Source organism: Rattus norvegicus, chromosome 2, assembly GCF_021556685.1.
Source record: "Rattus norvegicus strain SHRSP/BbbUtx chromosome 2, alternate assembly SHRSP_T2T, whole genome shotgun sequence".
In the NCBI taxonomy this organism is placed as follows: Eukaryota; Metazoa; Chordata; class Mammalia; order Rodentia; family Muridae; genus Rattus; species Rattus norvegicus.
The window spans coordinates 175,185,343-175,210,961 of NC_141535.1; the positions used below are offsets into that span (position 1 = coordinate 175,185,343).

Here is a 25,619-nt window from a genome sequence, read left to right on the forward strand (position 1 = left end):
CCAAGCCTCCGCTCTCTCCTTCCTGTACACTAATGACAAGGTCCTCCTGTTTCATCTGCCAGCCGACAGGCAGAGACCAGCATGTTGGCAACAGGCAGGCAAAGCCGGCTGCCCCTCTAATGGGACAAGACATCCTGTGCTTTCTCTCTCCAGGCCCTTCAGTACCACTGTTTGGGTGGACACCAAGGACAGAGCTAAGCCAACTAGCCCTGCCTTGTTCTGGATCCCCATCCTGCCTCCTCACAAACCTGTGGTCCTCTACAGTTATCACAGGCAGTTGGCTAGTAACACTGTGACACAGGGGTCGGGGATGTAAGTTAGACAGGAGTGAGGACTTCCCTAACAGGATATACAGCAGGAGGTATGGTATGTGTGGAAATGGCCCGCCCTGTGTCCAAGCAGCAAGAGAAGCAAGATCTGGACAGTGTCAGGGACTGTGGTTGTTAGTCTACTAGCCATCCGTCCATACAGGGTAGGCTCTGGGAACACTGACAACTTACAACCCAGCTCTTTGTATAGGAGCTCCTGAGCAAAAGCCACCAACTGGAAATGGTCTCTGGAGACAGATGCATGCTGGGTAGGAGCACAGAGCAGGGCAGGCTGCTCTGGCCAGTGTTGGGGTGGGGGGGTGTTTCGTGTGTGTGTGTGTGTGTGTGTGTGTGTGTGTGTGTGTGTGTGTGTGTGTGTGTGAACCTAGAACAGATGAGACCTAGGGCAGTGGGAGACAGAAAAGTGGGCAGGGTGATGGGAAGGGAGAAGAAAGCAGAGATGGTCTTGGAGAGTTTGCAGGAAGCCCTGGCAGAGGGGCAAAGTCCTCACCAAGAAGCCAGGCAGCATGGGTTCTTCCTAAGAGAAAAGAGCTTCTGAAAGGTTTATGCACAGGTGTCTCTGCCGAGTTGTTTCCTGAGAAGAGTTGGCTGAGCAGGAACCAGCTGGAGCCTGCCAGTGGTGGAGGCCCAGGCCAAGGTGCAGGAGGGGACAGTAAGATTGAGGGGGAGGGGGGTGAACTCTCAGGAGCTGTGTGGGAGACCGGGCACAGGACAGCAGATGTCCCAGGGCTGCATGTAAGCAACTGGATGTGTGGTGCCCTTTTCCAAGACAGAGAATCAAATAGAGAACTGTGACAGCAGAGAGTACACATGTAACTCAGGAGACAGCAGGGATAAGAGCTGGAATCTCAGCAGAGTATAGAGTGAGGAGAGGCCCAAAGAGACCCTGGGAACCCCAAGAAGGCTGACCAAGTGGCCCAAGGGGGCAAAAAACAGGCCAAGGTCTCTCAGAAGGCTCCAGTATCCTACTGCTTCAGGGAAGCAAGGACCAGTTGGTGCCTGGAAGTCCCCTGAGTACAGTGTGAATGAGTGACAACAGTCCATGCTTCTGAGGGGGGAGGACCCCCAGGAGTGAGGGCAAGAAAGGAAATACTCCCCAACACACACACACACACACACACACACACACACAGGGTATGAGACAGTGGGAGGTTATTCTGGGGCCTCCTTTGGTAAATATAGTCTCTGAGCTAGCTGGAGACAGGCTTGGGGGGGGGTGCAGCGGAGGTGGCTTCCTCAGTTTGTTTGTGGCACTTCCTTATTAGGCTGAGCAGGCTGAGGCGCCTCCAAGGATGAGGTCAGGGTCAGAGGCTCCCTCCAGCCCAGCCTGATGCTGTCCCTGTAGCTGCCAGAGTCCTAAAGGAAATCAGTCTGGGCTTTGTACTATAGCCAACTGGCACAAGTGTGGCCTCTTAAAGCACTCCCTCTACCTTCCTGCTGTGGGCACCCACTCTGGGTAGGACTCTCTTGGGCCCCTTGATTCCTCAGAGCCTAGATTTTCCACCTGTAAGGTACTGAGTGAAGGGAATTCTTCCTAGAGACTCCAAACAGTTCTCAGATGAATGACATCACCCTCGACCCCCAGCGCTCAGCCTCTGCGGGGGGGGGGGGGGGCAACCCAGGATTCATTCATTGTCTGAAAGAAAATCCCCCTCTCCATTCTTGTGCTGCCCACAGCCTACACCCCAGCCTCGCCCTAAGACGCCAGCTGCCGTCACTTGACCTGTGCTGTTGCAGCTGCTGTCGGCCATGCCAACCTCTCTGGTGGGGGACGAAGGAATGTAGTTTCATTTCTTCTGGAATGTGCTGTCTGTACTACCCACAGAAGGGGAGCCCACCAAGCCCAGAAAACCGAAGACTCTGACATAGGGATAGGCCCTAAGTTCCTATTGTATGTCATCCACCTGTCAGGGAGGGTTAAATTCTAGGGTGGGCACAACAGCATGAAGGCTGGAAGTTAGCTGTGAGTCCTCCTGAGAGGAGGGAGAAGAGCCTGAACTATCCTGGCTTAGGTAGTGAAGAAAGTTTGCCAGCAGCTGCCCCACACTAGACTACACTAGAGCATGAAGCTGCCATAGAACCATGGTTCAGCAGCAGAGAAGAGGAGTGAAACCTCCAGCAGTTTGTTCTGGCAGGCAGTGGAACTGGTGTTTCTTCTTCTAGCTTCCCTGCTTTCCTCACCCTTCACCCCCTCACCCCACCTTCTAACTCAACATCTGCCAGCATGTCAGAAACAGTAGACCTGCCTCTAGTCTCAGCCCTCTCCAGCCCTGGTGCCCAGGGGCTCCTATGTCAATGCCCGCCCCCTACCCCCGTAATCTAACGACCATTCTGTATGCCCTGTCCCAAAAAGATGGGCCTCAGGTGTCTGAACCCCAGGTCTTGGCACCCCCTTCTTCCCTCTCAGAGCCTTCTTCAATCATGGACTCCCCTCCCAGGCCCCAACCTCCCTCCCCACCCTTATAGCTCAGCTGTGGCTCCATAAATAAACTGAGGCAGGTGCTGGGAGGCCTCTGTCGAGGAACCCCCTCCCTGCAGCTGCGGGCTCAGCTGCTCACAATCTGTTGGCCCTAGGCCCCAGAAGGGTGCCTCCCCAGGAGACTTTGGCTAGCTCTGGAGTCCCCCTGGTTTCTCTGGGCCCCCACTAATGGAAGCCTCAGGGATTCCTTCAACTCTCTCTTTTCTCATCTCTCCCCGCCCCCTCCTCAGCCATCCACAATGCTGTCCCTTCAGGATGACTCTGAGTTCTAGGCACCTTAGGGGGAACTTCAGCTGATTATGATGGGGGCGGGGAGCACTGAGTGACATATCTTGTCAATGATGTCTCCAGATGCCTCCTGGGGTCAGCAGAAGGTGGGCCAGGGAGGTTTGGGCTGCCTCATATTGAGTATTAAGTATGAGTCGTATTAAATATGAGTAGTATTTAATTCCAGTCTTAAGTAGTCAGAAGCCTTCTCTCTGTTAACAACCCACTTAACCACCAAGGCATCTGGGTAGCCAGAGGCTCAGTGTCTACCCACTTACCCTATTGCCTGAACCACTCACTGGTGATATCCCCACATGCTAGCTGCCTCTCTTCCCCGGCTTTTCCTCATGCTCTGTCCCTGAGCTTTTCAGTTCTGCCTAGGAGGAAGCTAGCTATTTTACAGCAAGCCAAATAGAAGCCAGATATCAGGAAGGACCTCCATTTGGGGAAAGGAGAACCAGTTGCATCAGGCACTGAGAGAGGGGGCACCTGGGCAGGGACTCTGGGCCAGGATCTGACTACAGAGCCTGAAAAAGATCTCTGACGGGCGGTGCATTTTTAGAAGTCTTTGGGAACTGCTAAGTCACTGTGGACACTAGGACAATGGGACCCTTTCTCTCTCCATGCAGGAGTCAGGCCTACAGATAGGGCCTCCCGGCTGGGACAAAGGCCCCAAGTGAGGTCAGGGCAGTGCTGTGGGAGGCAAGGGTATGATGAAGAACTGGGAGGTGGAATGTGTCAGAGCATCCAGAGAGAGGCAGCAGGAACCTGGCAGAAGGCCAAATCACAGACTCCCAAGCACCCCCTGGGCAATGCTCAAGCCCCTACCTATTGCCCTAGGTGGGTCTTTCTTTTCCTATAACTCCTAAATCCTGGGGACAAGACATCTTGTTGGGAACTCCACTCTACTCATATGTGGAGGAGGCTGAGGGCTGGGCCACATAGTCAGGGTCCTGACAGTGTGGCAGCTGGCAGCGGTGGCTGGAAGTGTGACCCTACCCCATGACTCCAAAGAGGTATGCTGGTGCTCTGTGTGTGGCTTCTAGGCACTAGCTAGTTACCTTCCACTCAGGGCACTTCTGAGTCACTCCAGGACACCCCCTTCCCTCTTCCTCCTCTACCCCCCCTTCCCCAGGAAGCCCAACAAGCCAGGAGGAGGCTTCCTGTTTGCTGCCCTGCCAGAGAGACCCAGCAGGTGGTGGAGGATTCTGGTTCTAGTCTTCCATCTACTTCTGGAACTCTCTTTACCCACAGAGCAGATAAGATGGTGGACCTGTGCCAAGTGGGAGACTTGATGAAAACCGTGGAGAGAGGGCCGGGAAGCCAGTGTGCCACAAATCCACTATGCTACATAGAAATCACCCACCCTGCTCCAGTGAGTTCTGAACCCAAAGGACAGACACTAGCTCTTCCCTAACCTGCTCCTTTTCAGGCTCCATCTTGGGTCTTCATCCAATTAAAGCTCAATGCCTGGACAAACCCCAGAATGCATCGAATGGGCAACTACAGGCTGATACAGGGTAAAGCAGGGTCCACTCTGGCTCCGGCTTCTTCTTCTTCCCTGTAGATCTTTAAGAATCAGTTTGTACTTTCTGGCCATTCTGGGTTGGCTGAATGGTCAGGCAGATGAGCTTAGGAGCTGGAGGACAGAAGGCGATGGTGAGGGTGGTGAGGTTTGAGAAAGAAGGGCCAGGAGAGTCTCAGGTCCTCAGCACTACCTTCCCAAGCCTCTGGGACTCAGTGTTCTGAGTCTGCATCCTTTGCTGTTTGTTTTTGTCCTTATCAGCTGGCTTTTAGAAAAGGACCAAGACTAGCCAGTCGGGTTAATGGCATAAGGCGTGCGTCTCCGTGGCCCTCAATGCTGAGTGAGCCAGGTATGAGGATCTGCAGCCATGACTTGCGCTCCATCAGGATGGGACTCTGGCCAATGTAAGGTTGCACTGAGGAGTTCATGGAGCTCTGGTTGGTTCAGGCACTGGTCATCCACTTCCTAGCTTGCAGTGACCTCATCACTTCAGCCTCCAGCTGACTCAGCTGGGACCAGCCCAGTCTGGCCAGCCGGAAGTCCTGCATTCCCCCTCCCCGCGACCCCCACCCCCACGCACAACTTTCTGCCCCACACGCCTACCAGTTCTGCCCCGCAAGTCAGAGAAACCGCGCCCCCTGGTGGCCTCGTGGCCCTTCTCTGATCCGGATCCACCTCGCCCTCTAGAACCACATAACTGTATCCGCGGCGCCCTCTACTGGTCATAGCTTGAGCTCCTTGGTGAGGCGGAGGATTCCTTAGCTTGGTTCTGTTTTGTTTTTGTTTTTTTCAATATCCCCCACCCGCACTGCTTCTCTGTCGCTGTCTCAGTTCCCTTCGGCACTGCAGGAACGGAGGCACTCTCGGAAGCTCAAAATGATGCCACCATCACTCCTCACCCCCCGCACCCACAGGACCCGACTCTTCATTTGGCTAGTGACCTGATGCAGGCAGTGATGACTCCTCAACCGGCTGGGCAACCCTTTTGCGCTAGGCATGTTCTATTCTTCAAGTTCTTGGTGACTTCTCTGACCTTTTACAAGGTAATAATCGCAGCGGCACTTACCTTTGGAGGGTCTGCCCAACACTGTTTGAATGTCCACATGTACACAGAAGCATCAAACTTTGGGTTCAAACAACTTTATTTCCACCTGGTTTTGCTGGTACTCCATCCTAAAAACCCTTTGAAAATTAAGAACGAGTAGCACAGTGTCCCCTAAAGAAATCGAGAAACAAGGAGGCAGCTGACAGCAGAAGGCAGTTGAGGCACTTAGGGACTTACCGGGTAAAACCTGAGGCCCTTGTATGAGGGGGCGGGGTCTAGGTTGGGCGGAGTCACCCAAGTGTTTCCCAGAAACCCCTTCGGGCGCTTGTCCTCTGAATTCCAGTCCCACCCCTCTCTTGTCAACCCCCTATCATAGGGAAGAGCACAGGCAGTTGAAGTGAGAGGGCCCTGGTGGGGGCAGTAGTCTTCCACGCCTGTTCCCTAGAGACTGGAGGGAGGTGTCAACAGTGCTTTCCTCTGCCTCGGGAGCTGTCCCCGTGGTCCTTCTGGGGCGGTCATTGAGCGGAGAGCACGGGCCTATGGAAGACAAACATATTCATCCTCTGCAAGGCACTCCTCCTCAGTTTCCTCTGAAACCTGGGTCCTTGCTACTTAACGCCTAATCTTTTCAAAATACTTGTCCTGCCTTTAGGAGCTCAAGTGCGGTTGCATGTTCTTAGCCATCTGTACTCAAGAGGTCGCCAGAGCTCCAGCCCATTTCCTTCTATTAGCCTCAAAGAGAGGCTCCAAGCTCAGTGAATGACTGGCGTAATGGGTCTTGAGCCCAGGGCTTCCAAGTAGCTGGTGGCCCCTACCTGTTTCCTCTTGTCACTTACAGGTCTTCGGGGCACGCAAGAAATCTGAGGGGCCTCCCAAAGCCCATTCTCCTGGCAGCGGATCAACGGCAAGTTGCGCTGGGCCAGCCCGTCTCGGCACCGATATCGAAGCACAGTGTCCACCGCGTAGCGCAGCCGAGGGCGACCAAATATTTGAGCCAGGGGCAGCTGTGGTGGAGGTCCACATGACACTGCAAGGAGTACACATTTATAAGCTGGGAGCCTGGATTTGTGGATGATAGTTCCCAGAAACTTGATGGGGAGGAAAGGAGTAGCCACAGTCGACAAAAAAAGGGGAGGGGGGGTCATTGTAAGGTGTCAACCCCTCCCACAGTCTGGGATACACCCTGACAGGCTCTTCTGGGTAGCTTTGCTCTCCTCTTACACGTGGCAGGCCCAGCCACCCTTTCCCTTGGCAGCCCTCACCAAGCCCCATCTTGCAGGTGTAGGATAGGTGGTAGTTGCAGGGTACATCACTCCACTGTCCCTGGTCATGCCACACCATGACCACACAGTTCTCCCCAGACAGGAAGTAGCTGTCAGGCTGCCCAGGGTTCCAGTTTTCATAGAGCTGGGAAGGGGGAGTGGAGGAGGTGGTGAGAAGCTTAAACCCCAGAAGTACCAGGAAAATGCTCTCAGAGGACTGGAGGGAGGACTTAGGGGTATCCCAGGATATGGAAGGGCCAGGGTCTGGTGACTGGGACAGGCAGGGAGGGGAAATAAGAGGACAGGGGCTCTCCAGGAAGGAGACAAGAGCCAGAGAAGAGAGGCACACGGAAAAAAAGGGTCCAGGGGGAAGAGGGGAACAAAGTGACCAGGAAGGAAGGAAGAGAGAGTGACTGTTATTGAGGTCAGAAAGGCTTCCAAGAAGTGATCTAGCCTACAGTGCAGTGACAGTCCTCACCAGAGGGGCACCATCTGACCACAGGAAGTCACCCTCGATGGTCCTGTCATTGAGCCCAATCCACTGGTACTCCCTGTATCGATCTGCAAAGAAAAGTCAGAGGTGCAGTGAGCAGGAAGCCCTGTATTTCTGAGCCAGTGATGACCTTTTGGGGAGTCCATCCCAAAACCTACTCCCCAAATCTTGCTGGCTTGTGGCTGCTGGCTCAGAACCAGGCTCCTCTGCTAGGAAAGCAGCCAGGGATGGATCGCATTCACCCACCTTTTCTCTCTTTTTCTCCCAGCAGGGAAGACAATCGGATTCACTATCATAAAGGCTCTCCCTAAATTCTTTTCTTTTGAAAGCTTTTATGCGTATGGGTATTTCACATACATACATGTCTGCGTGCTCAGAGGCCAGAAGGCATCAGAGGGCAACTCCGGAATGGGAGTTATAGATGGTTGTGAGCTGTCATGTGGGTGCTGTGAATAGAACCCGGGGCCCTTCAAAACAGCAGCCAGTGCTCTTAACTGCAGAGGTATTTCTCTAGCTTGTCTCCCTATTTTTTTTTAAGTAACCTTCACACGCATGGGTGCAAGGGCATGCCGGTGGAGAATAGCATTTTGGAAGGGAAAGAAGAGGAGCAAAACCACAGAGTTAGTGATGCAGCTGCATCTTCGAGAGCAGGGATCCCAGCTGTCTAGGCAGCCCCATAAACGTAGGACACATGGAAGCCCAATCACCCCACAGCAGGTCTACGGGTGAGTGAGAGGTAAAAGAAGTAAGGGAAGGGAAAGGGGGTTGGAGAAAGGAAGGAGTGAAGAGGCATGGGTGAGGAAAGCGTGGGTGAGGAGTGGGTTTGGTCTGGAGCATGCGCAGGAAGCCAGGCTCCACCCACCGTTGACAAAGTCCTGCTCCTCAGGGGTGCAGATGCTGGTCAGATGAGCCCCTAGCGCTCGGCACTGGCTTTCTGCCTCCTCCCAACTCCTTCGTGTGGAAAAGTGCTTGTAGCAGGCACCCTGGAAGGCCTCCCAGCCCGGGCTGCAGAAGTGGAGGCCTGGAGCAGAGGGGAGGACGGTGGCTTAGGCTGCCAGGTCTTAGATTCTTTAACTGGCAGGCTAGCAGCAGGAGGGGAGGACTCAGAACCACTCAAGTGCAGCCAGGAGCCCTGAGCCTGGAGGGCTCTTGACCAGTGGCTAGGTCAGCTGACTCTCCAACTCTGACCTGGGCAGTCCTCTATGCTGGAGAAGACGCTACCCTCCTTCCTGTTCCGGAGACAGGACGGTGACAGTAAGGTTCAGACCAGCTGTGTAACTTGCCTGAAGTGGCAATTCATGGCAAGGCCCAAACCAGTGACCTCCCCCCACCTCAGGAACTAGTATATTGGGGTAGGATCCAGGCTTATGACCTGCCCCCGCGCCCTTCAACAAACTCACCAACATCGCACAGGTCCCCCCCATAGCCTGGCAAACAGAGGCAGCGGAAACCCTCCTTCTCCTCCAAGCATGTCCCACCATTGTGGCAGGGGCTGGGGATACAGTCACCTAACAGAGGAGAAAAGTGAGGTGGTGGAGCATGAGGGCGAGCTGTGCAGACTCAGCTCTCCAGGGGAGGGTCCCGGGTCCCCCAGTCCAGGCATCTTCCAGAGCAGGGAGGTGACAGTTCTGCTGTTACTCCAGCCCACCCTCCACCCCAAACCCCCAGTTCTGAATGCCTTTCCTCACTCTCACCTCCCAGTTCCTGACTGGCTCAAGTTCCCACCAGTGGGAGCCCTGAGCAGCTGACTGGAAGAGGCCAAGAAAGGGGAGAAGTACAGGGCTGTCGATTTTGAGACCTGGATTCCTGCCAGCCTCCGGCTGGGTCACCCGCCTGCCTTCTCCAACCTTCTCTCCGGGCCCTGCCTAGGTGCTGGAGAAGCTGTCAGCATCTACTCCATTCTGGTCCAGATGACCAGAGAAAGTGGCTCCTTTAACCAACAGAGCAGACCGGGGCCCTCAGAACTACTCCCAGCAGCAGCTGAGAACAAGGCCCTCATGCTGGTGGTAGCAGCAGGGAAGGAGGAAGGAGGAGCTGGGCTGATTTGATTTGCTGTGATGTCCCAGCTATATTTGGTAAATTGACCAAGCAGCCTTTGGAGCATCCCTCTGCTAGCATCTAACATTTCGAGCATCCCTCTGCTAGCAGTTTTCCAAGTAAGGTGAAGTTTGGTCTCAGGTGATGAGGGTGAAAGTCTTGGGTTCCTTGGAGTCTTCACACTTTCTGCTTCTCCAGTCTCCTTTCCTTCCTGGGCAGCCCTCTAACCCTGGGAGACAGGCTCTTAAGTTCAGTCCTTGCGGGGTTGGGGATTTAGCTCAGTGGTAGAGCGCTTGCCTAGGAAGCGCAAGGCCCTGGTTCGGTCCCCAGCTCCAAAAAAGAACCAAAAAAAAAAAAAAAAAAAAAAGTTCAGTCCTTGCTCTTTAGGTCCTAAATCCCAACCTGGCTGTGGGCTACAGCGACCACCTTGGCTGGGCTCCCCCCACTTTGGTTCGCCTCCTCTTTTTCTACCCCACAGAGCCAGAAAGTATTTCTTTCCCACCTCCTGACAGTAGGTCAAGGGACCTCTGGCTCCCTCTACAGATGAGCTGACACTGCAGTGACTTCTAAGGGGCTCCCCTTCCCACCTACACCCACTCCAAAGCCAGTGGGCAGAAAGGTAGTAACAGCAGGAATGGGTGGGCTTTTTGTGACATGGGGTTGGTATTCCACTTGAGCCATGGAGGAGAGATGAACCTGGGAGGGCCTCAGCCTTCCCTGAGAGCTTCCGATGGGAACCTTAGGCTTCTGGGACAGACGGTTCCTTCTGGAAACTAGTTCCTTTTTTTGACCCCACCCTACCCAGCTCCGAATGAGCCAGGTCCTTTGAGTTGAAGAGCATTAACCTGTTTCTCCTGGGGTGGGGTCATTAGTGCAGGGTTAGTGCAGGAGGGGAGCAGTGGGCACAGGGTAATAGCACTGTCTCTTGTTGGGTGCCCTGAGGAAGACGATATGCTTAAGTCTTGGGAAGCCAGAGAACCAGCTCCATGCAGGAACTACCTGGGTAAGCTACACATCACACCCTGGCAGTGTGGGTTTCTTCTGTAGGTGACAGAGGACTCCCTTGGGTGATATGTGCAGTCAAGTCTGGGGTCCCAGCAGTATGAAGGGATGTGTAGATGGCCCAAGGAGAGACAGAGGGAACAGTAAGAAGCTGCTGTCCTGAGACAGCAATGATGTTGGCCGAAGAGTGGCAAAGAGACGCATGGGAGACACAGAGGATGGAGAGGGTACAGGGAACCAGAGATCCCTGATTCAGACACAGCAATGAGCAGAAAAGACAGCTGGAGATGGACGGGGTGTCAACAGCTGGGTACAAAGCAGTTTAATACAGATTTATTTCCAAGGCTTGTTTTCCATGAAACAGTCAAAAAATACTTCACAGAAGTAGTGGCTTAAGGCTCTTTGGGGTGACTATTCTGGTCCCCAGAGGTGAGGGGCAGGGATGGTCTCTCAGGCGTCCCTGGAATCCATGGGAGGTGATTAAAGGGATGGAACAAAAGGCACAAGGGAGGGGACAGCAGATGGCAGGCCTGCCTTCAAGGGTCGAGAAGGCTGGTGAGGGCACCAGGAAGAGACTTGAGGACATCCTGTGTGGCCAGTGACATGGGAGCTACAGCAGAGGGCCCAAGGGTCAGTGGTGGGGGTCAGCCGTAGGGCCGGGGAGCAGAGGATCAGAGAACTGGGGCGCAAGGGACAGAATGGAAGAAAGATCCACAGGGAGAGACAGGAGAGGGAATGAGGGCAAAGGCCCAGAGGGTCCGGGGAGAAGGTGGATTAAAGGCCGACCGACCAGCGTGGTCAGGTGGCCCAGAGCTGGAGGAGGAGGAAAAGGAGAAAGGCGGGCATCGAGCCTTCGGCAGAATTACCTGATGAGGGAGCCACAGCCACTCCACCTCGGCTGGCACTGTCGGTGGGCAGCACTGGCTGGGCCTGCACTGATGTGCCTGTCAGAACAGTTCTTCCAGACTTCTCTTCTGAGGGGGTCTCCAGCTCCCTGGTACCCACAGGGGCCCATGTCGCTGGAAGGAGGGAAGGGCCATCCTCCAAGCTGGAGCTTCCTGCCTCCTCGCTTTCTCGAGGAACCCCAGAGAGCTCAGGGCTCCCAGTTTCCCCCGCTACTTCTCTTGCCCCATTTGGAGTAGATGTGAGGCTTCCCTCCCTTGGGGGTTGCAAAGTCTCTGCAGGCGGTCCATGGACCCTTGGAGGCCTGGGAGAAGGTGATGCACCCAGCTGTAGAACTGCCTGGGCTGGTGGGGACACCTGGGAGAGTGAGTGCTCTGTTTCCAAGCCAGTAGGGAGAGGGCTGCTGAGCTCCGTGGGCCACACCCACAGGTTCTCCTGCTCCTTCTCTTCCTTCGGAGTCTCTGTGTCTTTGAATCTTTCTTCTTCCTCCAGGGCTTCGCCTTCCTCTTCTGAGGACCCGGTAGGTGGTGCAACGGATTGGGTTTCTGATTCTGACCATAGCAAGACAGTTCAGCACCAGGGACAGCGTCCCGGATCAAGCAAGGGAAGGTGGGGAAGGGTGGGGCCTGAGGGGAGGGGAAGAAGTGCTGCTTTTGGCGCGTTGCCTGTCGGGAAGAATTCTGACCTGCAGGGCTCTGCCTTTTACTCAGGCAGAAAAGGCTGTTGCATCTCCCTCTCCTAGTCTGCCAACATTTTCCAATCTGTCTGGGGTAGGTAAGGAATATAATTCCTTTCCAGAGAGCACCCTCTAAACCAAGTTTCTCTAGCTGCAGAGAATGGGGGACGGAATTTATTTGAATACTAAATTTTGGAGAGTGATAGGAGAGATACCTAAGGCAGAATTATGCCAGTCATGATCCCAGTATCCACTAGGGCTTACCCTCCTACCCCCAACTTCTCTCAGTAGTGAGAACCCAAGGTAAAAAGGCTTACAGTTACCTAGAGGAGTCCTGGGGGCCTCTGCTGGGTCTTCTGGGGTAGAGCTTCCTCCTCCCCCATCTTCTGTGATGGGGATGGAGTAGATCGCCCCACGAGACTCGCTCTCCACAGCTTCCTGAGGCAACTGCAGTTCCTCCAGCTTCTCTGTCACTGTGACAATGGCCTCTAGTCCATCAGAGGCTGGGCTGGAGGCCTCAGAGAAGGCAGAGGGATGGGCAGAGTCTATGGCAAGAGGAAAAGGCCAGTGGCAAGCTAAATATGCACCCGAATCCTCCCAGGGTATGCCCTGCGTCTGAGGCTCTAGGCTAGAGCTCCACAGGTTCTGGAATATGCTTCATCCTTCCACAGCTCTTCACAGGGAGTTCGAGGGCCCCCTGGAACTTTACCAGTCATCTCTCAAGTACTAATGGAGTGTCTGTTAGTTTTAGGCCAAGCATTCTCTGGGTATGGTATAGAGAATGCTAGGAAAAACCCATCCTGAAGAAAATAGACATAGGCAAGAAACACAATACACAGTAGAAAGAACACTTGGGAAGTAGTAAGACAAAGTGGAGGCTCACTTTCCTTCAGAGGGGTTCAGAAAGGCTGAGTGAGCTGCTCTGTGTGAATACGGAGGGGGTGGATGGAGCAGGCTCTGTACCGGGCAGGCTAGGTTTGCATGGAGAAGGGTACAGACTCCACACCCAGGAACTGTACTCAATGGTCACTGTCTGAGGAGCTTGGAGCTCAGCAACAGGAAAGGGAAGGGACCATCTTTTGGGTGTGGTGTTCAGTGGCTCAGGGTAAACTACCTCATCCTCTGGGGAGGGAACACAGAGCAGAGAGCCAATGACTCCAAAGTAGAATTGGGCTAAGAGATGCCCAGAGGGCTATCTCTAGTCAGGACAGACAGGACTTGCTCCAGGTCACCACAGACCATCAAGCCTACATCTGTCCTCCATCTTCCCTCTGCCCTTCCACACTAGTGCTTCTTACTGCTTCTATCAGGACAAAGTGCCTGGCTCAGAATCTGAACTCAGCTGACTTCCCAGTACTACCCTCTGTCCCCTCCTCAATCCTCAGTGTTGAAAGTCCTGACACCGGGACTGTAGGATTTGGAACATTCTAAGGGGTGCTCCACTCCCACATGCATTTTGCTCACTGAAGAACAGAACAGTTCGTTCATGGAAGTGAAAGAACGTCAGCCACCTCTGTTGTCCAATATGCTGGCAGACACAAGGATTGAGGCAGCTTTAAAACCAGCAGAAGCTAGTACAGACTACTGAGGGGGCAGCAGGTGAAGTTATGCAGAGACTGTAGAGGAGGCATGCAGACCCTAGATGACAAACTGTCACCACACCGCTGTGGTCAAATGACCAAGAAGATTGGTGACAGCAAGGCTAGAATTCTAGGCCTGGCACTGTGCCTGGCGCTCACCTCGGAAGCAGTAGACATTGAAGCGGTTCTGCTTGCTGGGGAAGCCAGTCTGGTTGGGAAAGAGGAAGAGGGTCTTGACTCCTGGCAGGCCTCCCCCACAGCGTTGGCTGGGCGTGATGATGGGGTACCGCACACTGCCATCAGCCAGCCAGCCAGGGCTACATCTGTCCAAGCCGCCATTCCATGCCGCGTATAGCTGGCCCGTGCTAGCGATCTGAGCACCGCGTTCCAGACAGTAGTCCCGAGCCTCCTCCCACGTCAGCTTGCCGGGAGGGGCACCTAGGAACAGTTCTCCTAAGTGAAAAGAGGAGCTGGGTCATCAGGCAGTTGGCAGTCCTTCCACCCTAGACTCTTACAGGTCCCTAGGCAAGCTCACTCCTAGCATGGGGTCACCTTGCCCATCTGATAGTACCAAAGTCTGCATGAAACCCAGGATGAAAATTAGTGCTTAAAGGAGCCTGGCCCCAATTCCTTACTCTGTAGGACTGCTGAAACTCACTGCCCCAGCCCTAGTCCCAGCCCCAGCCCCAGCTCCACCCCCAACCCCACCCCCCAGCCTCACTCCAGCTCCAGCCCCACCCCCAGCCCTAGTCCCAGCCCCACCCCCACCCCTACCCACATTGGCTGCTATTAGCTAGGTTTGCTCAAAGGCATGCCTCTGGGACAGTGTTTGGAGGAGTACATCAAGTGCCTGCCTAATCTGCCTGACCCCTTAGACACATGAGGTCTAGTGGAGGCTCCAAGGGCTCCCAATCACCATTTAGGTCTTCGGCATAACAGTAGACATCGTAGAGATCATCAGGACCCACCACTCCGTAATTCCGCACTCCAGGGTAGCCATCCATGTCTCCATAACAGGCTTCTCGTGGGTTCTGGATGGGGTACCTAACAGAAGAAGAGGCTAATGACTGGTATCTTCCTCCAGAAGGCTGTCCCATATCAACCCTACTGCTGTGTGACAAGTGGGGAAGGGGCACTTGTCAGGATGCAGGAAAGTAAGCCCCAGACAGGGCCATAGGCCAATTTTCTTTCCAGAGGCAGGAAGTCCCGAGGAACCTCGGTGGAGGGTGGAGGCAGCAAGCACCCTGATGTGACCAGGAATTCCTGGTCCACCCCCAAGCCCACCTCACGGTTTGGTCGGACAGCCAGCCAGCATCACACTGTTCATAGCCGCCGAGGTAGGCAGCATACAGCTGCTCAGGGGTGGCAATTCGGGCTCCGATGCGAGCACAGGCTTCCTGGGCTCCAGCGAAGGAGAAAGCATAGCGGGCAGAGCCCTCTCGGTAGAGGAAGACGACCCCTGAGGAGCAGAGAGAACTCCTGAACTTGGTGGTCAGCTGCACACTGACCTCTCCTCCCCTCTCTGTCACTTCCTGTTCACAAAAGGCAAAACCGTGTTCACTCTACAGCTTGTGGAGCTATCTCCCCACAACCCCCATCCCCGACCCCCTGTTCAGCCTGTGCCTCCCACTGCAGGGTTTGCTAAGAAGCCTCACACTCAGCTCAGTGGGGGACGAGTGGGAGGGGTACTGGAGTCCTTTCCTCCCTCTCTTTAGGGATCTCTACTTTGTCCTCTCACCTTTGACCTTGACTTCCACAGCATCACTGCTGTCGTCGATACCGTGCTGGACCTCGCAGCGATAGACCCCGGAATCATTGGGCCGCAGTTCGCTCAATACTAAAGACACATCTGTGAGCGATGCGGGGTAGGCAGGCAGCGCCACGCGGAACCGATAGGCTTCGTTTACCTTGACGCGCAGCCCGCGCGCCACCAGCACCTCCACCTCCCGGTCCCCGGACAGGAAGGTCCATTTGACTCGGGGAAAGCCCGGCGCGGCCCGGCGGCTGGGCGGCGGCCTCAGGTGGTGGACGTGGCATGGGATGGCCAGGGCACCGCCCAGCACACCCCGCAGCTGCGCGGCACCGATGCGCACCCGAAAGGCTCGATCCTCTGTAGACAGGGGTCAACGCTGGCTGCAGCCCGACGCAGGACGCAGTGCGCCTGTGCGCGTGGCTTCAAGCCCCGCCCCCCAAGACCAACACGCCTGGGGTGCAACGCCGGGCTCAGGGTGCTGAGCCCTGCCCAGGGTCCTGAATTTGAACCTTCACCCTTAAGATCCTATCTTGTGTCCCTTTGCAACCCTGCTAGGGTCCCCAATTCATTCCTATTTTGCAATCGGTTCCAGCCCTTGCTCACAGGGCTTCCCTATCTGTCTCCGTCCGTGTGCCTAGGCTGGAAGCAGGTGACTGGAGCTGAACAGCCCTCTGCCCTGGGAGAGATGTAGCAGAGGCAATGGCCCTCTGGAGGGTTACTCACCTGAGCTGTCTTCTTTCAGGTCATCAGCGAGGGCTGCAGGGGCTTGGGTCAGGACCAGAGCTGCCAGCAGGGACAGAAGCAATGGGATCATGCTGCAAACTTGGAAGAACTTGAAGAGGAAAGATGAAAGTTGTTAGACTGCAGGGTGGACTTCCATCCAGCACATACCAGATTCACCCCTAACTCTCTCTCTATCTATTCCTATCAACGGACAGCGTCAAGAGGTGTCCCCAATCAACTCACTGTGTGACCTTACCATTTCTGAGTCTGTGTCTTCTTAATTGGAGAGAAAAAAAGCACCATTATTATCACCTTATGAATTTTGATGGGGCCGTATGCTTGAGTCATGTCTGTCTACCTATCTAGCTGTCATCTGCACATAGTTACCACTATCTATTAGCTACTTACCTAACTATCTATAATCTACAACAAAAACCGCCCCGGGCATATGCCAGCACCAGACACACAACAGATGTCAGCGAATATTTTTTTTTTTGGTTCTTTTTTTCGGAGCTGGGGACCGAACCCAGGGCCTTGCGCTTCCTAGGCAAGCGCTCTACCAACTGAGCTAAATCCCCAACCCCTCAGCGAATATTTGTAACACAGGGACGGGTGGTACTGTGTAATCTGCTCTCTGTACACTTGTATTCAAAATCTATACATCCAAACCAGCCACCCGTCAAACATGCAGAAAAAAGAGTTTGTACTGAACACATACAGAGGCTTTTGTCACTGTTCCCTAAACAGCATGCATACTCTTAGTAGGAATTATAAATCACCTAGAGACCGGTTCCTGTGTATGAAAGACATGCGTAGGTGAGATGCAAAGACATCATTTTCTATGAGGGACTTGAGCAGGTCCAGGCAGCTACTGGGGGTTGGAGACCCAAACCCACAGATGCATGGTGTGGGGAGCACAACTGTGGTCCCACTTCACCCCCTCGGCCCCACACTCAGGTGCCAACTAGGGGTTTCTTTCCCCCACAGTAAAGCTCCAGTCTTCCTTGCCTGACACGTCCTCTTCCAGGAGGGCCTCCTAGACTGAATCCCGCTGAAACTGCAGCTTCTCCTGCTTCCTCTCCACCAGGAATGACTTGTAAGGAAGCTTCCCTTGGTGCCCAACATCCTCTGCCCCCTCCCTCCCTCCCGCTTTGCTCCCAGCCATTCCCCTCTGCCTGGCACAGGCTTTCCCACCGGATCCCCTGGCTCAGAAGCCAGCCGGGACAAAGACCCTGTCCCTGCCAGTCTGGCCTCCATCCAGTTGCTCCTTCCCCCACCCATCTTTTGTGAAAGCCTACAACTTGGAGTGTACTGGAGAAGGGTACAGGGAGAGGCCACCCCCCCAACCCCCCTGGCCATCAGCTCTGGAAACAGTTTCTCTTTCTGAGGAGCCCATTGCTCTTACATAGGGAAAGTGAGGTGGATGCCCAGAGAGGGTTAGGGCGACCTCTGAGCCAAATCAGGAGCCAGGCCGTCGTGCCCTCAGGAAGGAAATGAACACACTCTTTAAGAGCCAGGCCAGACTTGGACGTATATGGGGGTCCAGGTCTACAGTGCTGAGGATGCATCCAGGGTCAGTTACGATGTCAGGCAAGATTTCCTACCGATCACACTTATTCTCACTGGCTACGGCTCCCACTCCATCTGCCTTCATATTCTCTTCTTGCCTGAGCCTAAGATCCCAGCCTTGCCCTCCCAGATCCTCCCAGGACAGACTTCCCTGCTAAGCCCTGCTCTGGCCTGTGCTGTGCTGCAGGTCGTGTGAGCAATAACTCGGGTTATCGCTGCGAAGTATGAAGGGAGCAGTCAGGTGCTGGGGCTTTCTGAGGAGGGGAGGCCGTGAGCAGGAGCTACTCACACGACGCCCGGCCCTGTAGTCACCTCTTTTACCGCTGTTGAGGCAGCACAAGACGAGGATGGAAGCTTGAGATCAGAGGACCCGACTGCCCTGAGACATGAATTTCCAACACGAGTGGGCCAAGAGTGGCTCCTGTTCAGAGATCGGCCGCTCTGACACTTCCGGGAGGAAGGCCACCCACCACAAGGACCCGGGCTCCGCAGCCCCCTGTCTCCAGCCTGGGCATCTTCAGCCTCTCCTCAGCCCAGGTGCCCCCTGGCTTCTGAAGGCTGCGCGGCGGCGCCTTGTGGCTCAGGGTGCCCATGCCTGCACAGTGCGCTATGCGCCCACCCTCGGAGAGGCGCCGCTGCCAACCGTGCCCCCGAGTGCCTATGGGACCCCAGAAATCTACAGTGGGTGACTGTCCCCGTCGCCCACAGCATCCTGGCTTGCGGTCGGCCCTCGCCCACGCCCGGATCCTCAGGCTCAGAGAGGTCAAGAAACTTACCCAAGGTCACACAGCAAGTAAGCGACAGACAGGGCCAGGCCTCCGCACTCACCTTGTGAGGTCCCCTCCACACACCGCGCGTCCCGCAGCCGCAGCCGAGACTGCGGCGCAATGCGCGGGCGCGAGCAGGGCCGGGCGCGCGGGACGCAGACGGGGGCGCCAGCTCGCTGGGAGCCGCACAAAACCCCCTTTCTTCCCACGCGCCCCGCCTTCCCCGCCGTCCCCGGCCTTTGCCGCCCCCGTGGGGGGCTCTGCGCGGTCACGGGACCCGCTCCCTTCTCTGCGCGGGTTCCGGGCGACAGTGGCCAGACCGAGGACAAGCGAAGTAGGACAAGGTTGCGGATGGGAGCCCAGGACTTGCAGAGGGGAGGGCAGAATGGGCGGGGAGGGAGCGATGGAAGGCGCTGTGGCGACGCAGGATGGAGAGTTAGAGCACGGGAGGGACTTCTCTTTGGTTAAAGGGAGGAGGGCCGGCTCAAACTTAGACGCACAGAGGATGGAGGGACGGTAGGAGCTTTGCTTCGGGAAAGAGGGCACTGCTGGGTGAAACAGGGAAATCCTTTTCTTAGGCTAGAGAAGATGCACGTGACCACAGCCACCCCTCTGGAGGAAGCTTTGATCGGACTGTGCTCCCCTGGTGCTCCTTCTCCCTCCACAGCGGAGGAGCTGACTTTGCCCTCATTGACCAGGTGGAGGTTGAACCTCAGAGCCACGGGCTAGGCAACACAAGTCAAGAGAGTCTAGGCGCGCGGAGCCAGTGGCACAGTGAGCGATGGAGCAGGCATCACAGATTGCAGACCAATGTGTGCAGGCGAGAGCTTGCTAACCCTGGCTGGGCTGCCCAGTGTACAGCCAGGCGCCTGAGGGACTGGCCTCGAGGACGGCCAGTTGCCCGCCCTCCACTTCACCCGTTGCTTCTCCCTGCTTTCCCAGGCTCCCCACTTTCCTCCTCTCCTCCTCTCTCTCTCTTGGGACTCCAGGCAAAGCCTTGGCACCAACTGTAGGCCACTCAGCCAGATCTCTGTCCTCAGTCCTCTGGACGACAGCAAGGCTAGTGTGGGGGCTTTGACCTTATCATTTCTAGATCCCCAAATGCAGCCTGCTTGCAGACACCCTAACCCCCAACTCAGGGGTTAAGGTTCCTAACCATGCCCCACCCCCATGCTGTGGATGGAGTTCCAAAAAACGCCTTCAGAACCTCTGGAAAAAAACAAACTCCTCTCCAAAGCCTTACAAGTTTAAAGAGAGGATTCCAGCTGATGCCGCCCACTGTAAGGACAGGACAGAAGGGCCTTGGAACCCGGGGCAGAGTCACCCAGTGAGACAACTGCCAGGCAGTGGTGCCAGCAGGAAGCAGACAGAGTGGGGTTCCTGAAGAAGCTGGGCAGGAGGCCTTCATTTATTCAATCCTTAAGTTTGAACCAGAAGTCATCCGTGTACCAGGCCCTGTTTGGGGTCCTAAGACTGGGGGAGTCACCAGCTAGGAAGGACTTTGAGGTTCTGGGTGCAGGGTCTGGGTTGCACCTGTATGGCTCACCAACACATGGGCTCCACAGGGCCTCAGGGCCACCAGATGGAGCTAGGAAAGAAACTAAGGGACTGCTGTAATCATCCCAGTTGGTGTCTCAGATATAACGCAAATCTTTGCCTGGGAAAAACCTGACAGTGATGAGGGAAGACAGGAAAGAGACACCCCTCACCCTTGCTCAGAGTTACCAGTGTGCCCATCCTGGGGGATCCTGAGGAGGATTCTGGAGCCAGAGGAGCCAGCAGGTAACCATCTGTCAGGGATGCCCCGGCCTCTGATCCACCTACCGCCCTCTTCTGCTTCTGGTATATAACCTCACCCACCAAGCCAGCAGGGTCCCGCTACTCCTATGGAACCCTATTCTGCATCATCCACACACTTATGAGGGTCTACCTGAGCGTTCTGACTAGGGGCTCGGCAACCCATGGGGTTTGAGCCTTTGAGAGAGAGCCCTTTACAACGACCTCTTCTCTCTCTCTCTCTCTCTCTCTCTCTCTCTCTCTCTCTCTCGTTGTTGTTGTTTTTAGCCAGGGGGCATTTACACTGAGTTCTACCCACACAACTCTAGCCATGGCTGATAGGTACTTTTTCTCCAATTATGGAGTCTGGCATCTTGACTCATAGCCAAAGGACTCTGCTCATTTCAATTCTCCATCTGAGGTGCTGCTGGACCCAGGCCTGCTCCTAGCAAGCCTTTAGATCTCAGACAGAGATCCTGGCACTGGAAGCCAACAGAGTCGGGAAAGACGGCTTTCCTGCACAAACCCGTGTCCTAGCAACAGGGCATGATGGTTCTCATAGCCTCATAGGTCTTCTGGATGCCAAATGGTAAACTGTGGTATCACAAGGGTCAGGCGGTTGAATCAGAAGCGGCCTGCCCTGGACTGCTGCCCCGAGAGCTCAGAAAGAGAGCAAGGAAGAAAGCTTGGAGAAGGCCAGACAGTGACTCGCCTTCCTTGTCCCCACATGGTGCAGCTGGCTGTCTCCCAGCCTGTCCTGGAGACTTTTCCAGGCTCTCTTGAAGAACCAGCAGTCTCCTGCTGCTTCCACAGGCCAATAGCTCCCATACAGGCTAACACTGTGGCCTGAGGTGAGAAACCACGCTGCTCCCAAAGCTCCTGCCTTCCAAACATCCCTCTTCAGTGCTGGCTGTTGCTGTGTGCCCATCTGAAATGGCCGCCCAGAGGGCTGTCAGGACTTGTGCCCTCTCCTACATTGGCGGCCAGCCCTCTCAGGGCCCGGACACCTGGCTTCTTGGCTGGGAGGAGCCGAGTGCTGGTACAGCTGTGCTCAGAGAATGGGGGCTTTGATAGCCTCAGAAGGGCCCAGAAATACAGCCCAGCTTAGAAATGCCAGGGCATGGCTCTGAGAAATGGTAAAGTTGTGGGGGAGCCGAGGCCTGGAGCTGGATCTGCAGCTGAGCATCGGGCCACCCACCAGGGGTAGGCTCAGAGACAACAGAGGTATCACCACACGCTCACTCCTCTGTGGTGTCAGGGTATAAACCTTCTCTCTGAGACTCAGACTCTTTACATGTAAGATGTGCCAACACATTGTGGAGTAGTTTTGTTGGAGCATGTACATGTGTTTTTTTAATTTAATTTAATTTAATTTAAATTTTATCTCTATGTGTGTAGGTGCCCCTGGAGCCAAAAAAAGGGCACTGGCCCCCCTGGAGCTGGGGTTACAAGTGGTTGTGAGCCATCCTAGTGAGTGCTAGGAACAGAACTCAGGTCCTCAGCAAGAACTCCGAGTGCTTTTGTTCTGTTTTGTTTTTGGAGCCAAGATCTCTCTCTGAGGCCTGGCTGTTCTGGAACTCAGTATGCAGACCAGGCTGGCCATGAACTCACAGAGATCTGTCTGTCTCTGCCTCCTGAATGCTGGGATTAGAGGCATGCACCACCACAGCCAGCAAAGCAAGCACCCTTAACAACAGCATCCCCTCCACCACTTCCCCCATGCTTGTGACCCAGACTTTGTGGACAGTCCAGCCATCCCATTTCAGAAGGGAGAGAAGAAACAACCAGGCTTTGTGCCCATGTCAGGGCACACACTCTGGGCCCTGTGTGTGTGTGTGTGTGTGTGTGTGTGTGTGTGTAGACTCTGCTGGACCTCCTCAGCAGGACTAGCTCCTTACCAGGTCTGCCTCTGCGCTCAGTGCTGGAAGCTTACCCCTCCACAGGACGGCAGTCCTTGAGACCCACCAGCTACTTTGGGGCACACCAATGCTTATCTTGACCCAGAATTGCCGTTCTGACCTAGGCCAACCCTGATGTCCAGGGTGCAAAGGAAATGATGAACCCTGCAAGTCACCTTCAATCATGGCCCATGAGCAAGGGGTTCCACTCTACAGTGGAGAGGCCCACAGGGCCACTGGCTCTTCAAATGCTGGGAGCTACCAACCCAGCACCCTCACAATGTCTTTTTCTTTCTCTCTTCCCTTCTTCTCTCCCTCTTTTTTTTTTTTTTGCTTTCCCCTCTCTTTCATGTGTGTACATGTTCATGTGTGTATTGCTAAAATTCTTTCCCAGGGAAAACATATACACACCTACCCCTTCATTGTCCCAATGACAAACTGTAACTTTAATTTTTTTCCAGCCCTATTTCTAATGATGGTTCTTAAACACTTTAACCTCCCTTCTAGCCCACCACCACGGGGAAGTGGATCTGCTTAGAAAGGTTCTTTGGAGCAAATCCCATCTGAATTGTCAGGAAATCAGCAGTTCAGATCATAGGTCAGCAGCGGCAGCTTGATCCACTTGCAAACAAGCCACGGATTCACCAGTAGTCAGTTGGGTGAAGTTGGGATGGCAGCAGTGGTGGCATGACCTAGCGGAAAGAGCCAGGCCTCAGCCAAATCAGCATGTGTGAGCAGGAGAGACCAGGGCCAATAGCAACGCCAGGAAAAGTTCTCGGCTGTGCCTCTCTCAGCGAAGCAAAGATCAGTGAAGATGTGAGACCAACAAGGATTGCACAGCTAACTCTACCAGCAACCCTCTTTTCACTGCCCATTGAGTCCTATCCATACTCCCTCCAAACGCCATGTGTGCTCTACAAGTCTTGCCTCACCGCCTCACCACGTGTCTTCCCTCACCATGTGTCTTGCCTCAGCAAAACTCCACATGAGTCTGTCTCAGCTGACATCACTCTGCCAACCATCTGAGTCTATGGAAGCGGCAAGAAACCGCAGCGCACCACCAGAAGTGTTTTGGTGTGTTTCTGTCTATGGAGCCCTGACAAATGGCGTTCAACTACACAATGTAAGGTGGACCGATACATGTGTATTGGTAGCGAAGGATCCTTCACCCCGTGCTTGCTTTAGCAGAACAACATCCTTTCACCTGTGTCCGCTTCAGTGAAATGTTCCTACACACGTTTGCCCTAGCAAAACACCATCCAGCACAACTGACTTTCCAAAGAACCCTTAAGTTTCCACATCAAGGGACTGAGGTTCAGCTCCACCAATGTTCATTCTGGGGGAGCCAATGAGTTCATGGGCTGACTAACAGAGCACAAGTAAGGGAACCTTATGGGAGTGTGGGTGCTTCCTCCCTGCCAAAGGTCACACTGGAAAGTCTTTACCTAGCAGGGATGCTGGCTTTCCAGTAGCTTCTTAGATGGAGCACCATGCCCCTCATCTTCCCTGACCCCTTCCCAGGCCACTTGCAACGCAATTGGGGTAGAATGGCATGGAGAGAGGCTGGAACTCAGGTGAGAATCTCCTGACACTTACAGTCCTCCCTCTATGAGGGTGAACTCCTGAAGATTGGCTCAGAGGACAGTCATGTGCAGCAATGTGTGCATGTTTGTATCTGCATGCTTATGTGTGCATGTATGTGTATGCGTGCATAGGCATGGATGTGTGCAAGTCAAAGATCAATATTGAGTGTCTTTCTCTATGTCCCTCCACCTTATTTTTGAGATATGCCTTGTTGGGCGGGGCATGGTGGCACTCATCTTTAATTCCAGCACATGGGAGGTAGAAGCAAGTAGATTTCTGTGAATTGGAGGCCAACTCGGGCGTTCCAGGACAGCCAGAGCTATACAATTAAGTGTCTGTCTCCCCTGGGTTCGGTCCCCAGCTCCGAAAAAAAGAAAAAAAGAAAAAAAAAAGAGTGTCTGTCTCCAAAACAAAAGAAACAAAAGAGAGTTAAGCTATGTCATTGTCTTAGGGTTTCATGGCTGTGAAGAGACACCATGACCACAGCAACTCTAATAAAGACAATTATTTAATTGGGCTGGCTCACAGTTTCAGAAGTTTAGTCCATTATCATCATAGCAGGAAGCGTGGCAGTGTGCAAGCAGACATGGTGTAGGAGGAGCCAAGAGTTTTACATCTTAATCAAAAAGCAGCCAGGAGGGGCTGGAGAGATGGCTCAGTGGTTAAGAGCACCCGACTACTCTTCCAGAGGTCCTGAGTTCAATTCCCAGCAACCACATGGTGGCTCACAACCATCTATAATGAGATCTGCTGCCCTCTTCTGGTGTATCTGAAGACAGCTACAGTGTACTTATAATAAATAAATAAATAAATAAATAAATAAATAAATAAATAAATAAATAATGCAGTGCTAATTTAAAAAAAAAAAGCAGCCAGGAGGAGACTCTCTTGCACACTGGGTGTAGTGTGAGTTTATTATATATGAGGCCTCAAAGCCTATCTCCACAGTGACACAGTTCCTCCAACAAGGCCACCACCTCCTAAGAGGGCCAAGCATTCAAACACATGGAGCTATGGGGGCCATACCTATCTAACCACCACAGTCACTAAACCCAGAGCTAGGCTGGCTGCTAGTGAGCCCCAAGGATTTTCCTGTCTCCTCGGTGATGGGATCACAGACACTCACGGCTACACCTGGCTTTTATGTAAGTGCTGAGGATCCGAACTCATGTCATTATACTTGCTTATGTGATAAACACTTTTTACCTCTGAGTCACCTCCCCACCCCACCTCAGCCCTCTCCCCACTTCCTTTCATCTTCCCCAACCCGTTCTTTCCTCCCCCTTTGTTTTCCCTTTTGAGACAGGAGTTCCTCCCTGTGTAACCCATGCTCCAGGGAATCCCACACCTTTGGGGTATCCTTACACACAATGTATACAGTCACACAGACATACTACATACACCCGATTTAAGATAATTTTTTAAAAAAATTCAAACCAATTAGAATTGTCAGATCTGGGCTAGAGGAATGGCTCAGTGGTTAAGAGCACTGACAGCTCTTCCAGAGGTCCTGAGCTCAAATCCCAGCAACTACATGGTGGCTCACAACCATTTGTAATGAGATCTGACGCCCTCTTCTGGTGTGTCTGAGGACAGTGACAGTGTACTTATATATAATAAACAAATAAATCTTTTTAAAAAGCGAATTAAAAAATTGCCAGAACTAGTGGCACAGGTCTGTAAGCCCAGCATTCAGAAGGCAGATCCCCATGAGTTTGAGACCAACCTGATTTATGTAGAGAGTTCCAGACCAGCCTGAACTGCACAGTGAAATTCTGGCTCTAAATAAATAAATAAATAAGAAGTTACAGCAGGCCACCACCTTGAAGTGTCAGGGGCAAGACAGATGGAGTCAGCATGAGGCACAGATGATCCAGCAGAGCTGTGACCCGTGTCCTTCAGCCCTCACCCTCATAAGAAGTCTCTTGACACCATCTGGGCTTTCGGGAGG

The 25,619-nt window shown here is 54.0% G+C and overlaps 1 protein-coding gene across 9 annotated transcripts; it reads right to left on the minus strand.

The window, feature by feature from the left end:
• Positions 1–5,724: 5,724 nt before the first annotated feature.
• Bcan (brevican) lies at positions 5,725–18,708 on the minus strand. Of its 9 annotated transcripts, none has more exons than XM_087616400.1 (15): positions 18,472–18,534; positions 17,956–18,022; positions 16,075–16,183; positions 15,337–15,708; positions 14,883–15,057; positions 14,515–14,642; positions 13,758–14,051; positions 12,342–12,563; positions 11,306–11,893; positions 8,801–8,908; positions 8,263–8,421; positions 7,386–7,468; positions 6,908–7,052; positions 6,482–6,672; positions 5,725–6,182 (listed from the first exon to the last, which is right to left on the minus strand). In XM_087616400.1, exons 3-15 carry the CDS (start codon positions 16,163–16,165, stop codon positions 6,087–6,089), a joined length of 2,652 nt encoding a protein of 883 aa, XP_087472526.1. In that variant the 5' UTR covers positions 16,166–16,183; positions 17,956–18,022; positions 18,472–18,534; the 3' UTR covers positions 5,725–6,086.
• Positions 18,709–25,619: the final 6,911 nt, after the last annotated feature.

What these genes read in the sequence shown, in the direction of transcription:
- Bcan (XM_087616400.1), bottom strand. Translation starts at nt 16,165, where the DNA reads ATGATCCCATTGCTTCTGTCCCTGCTGGCAGCTCTGGTCCTGACCCAA. An exon ending in CCTGAAAGAAGACAGCTCAG is followed by an intron (nt 15,709 to 16,074) that starts GTGAGTAACCCT and finishes CCCTGTCTACAG; the next exon opens with AGGATCGAGCCTTTCGGGTG. An exon ending in GGCCCCCAGGACTCCTCTAG is followed by an intron (nt 11,894 to 12,341) that starts GTAACTGTAAGC and finishes TGCTATGGTCAG; the next exon opens with AATCAGAAACCCAATCCGTT.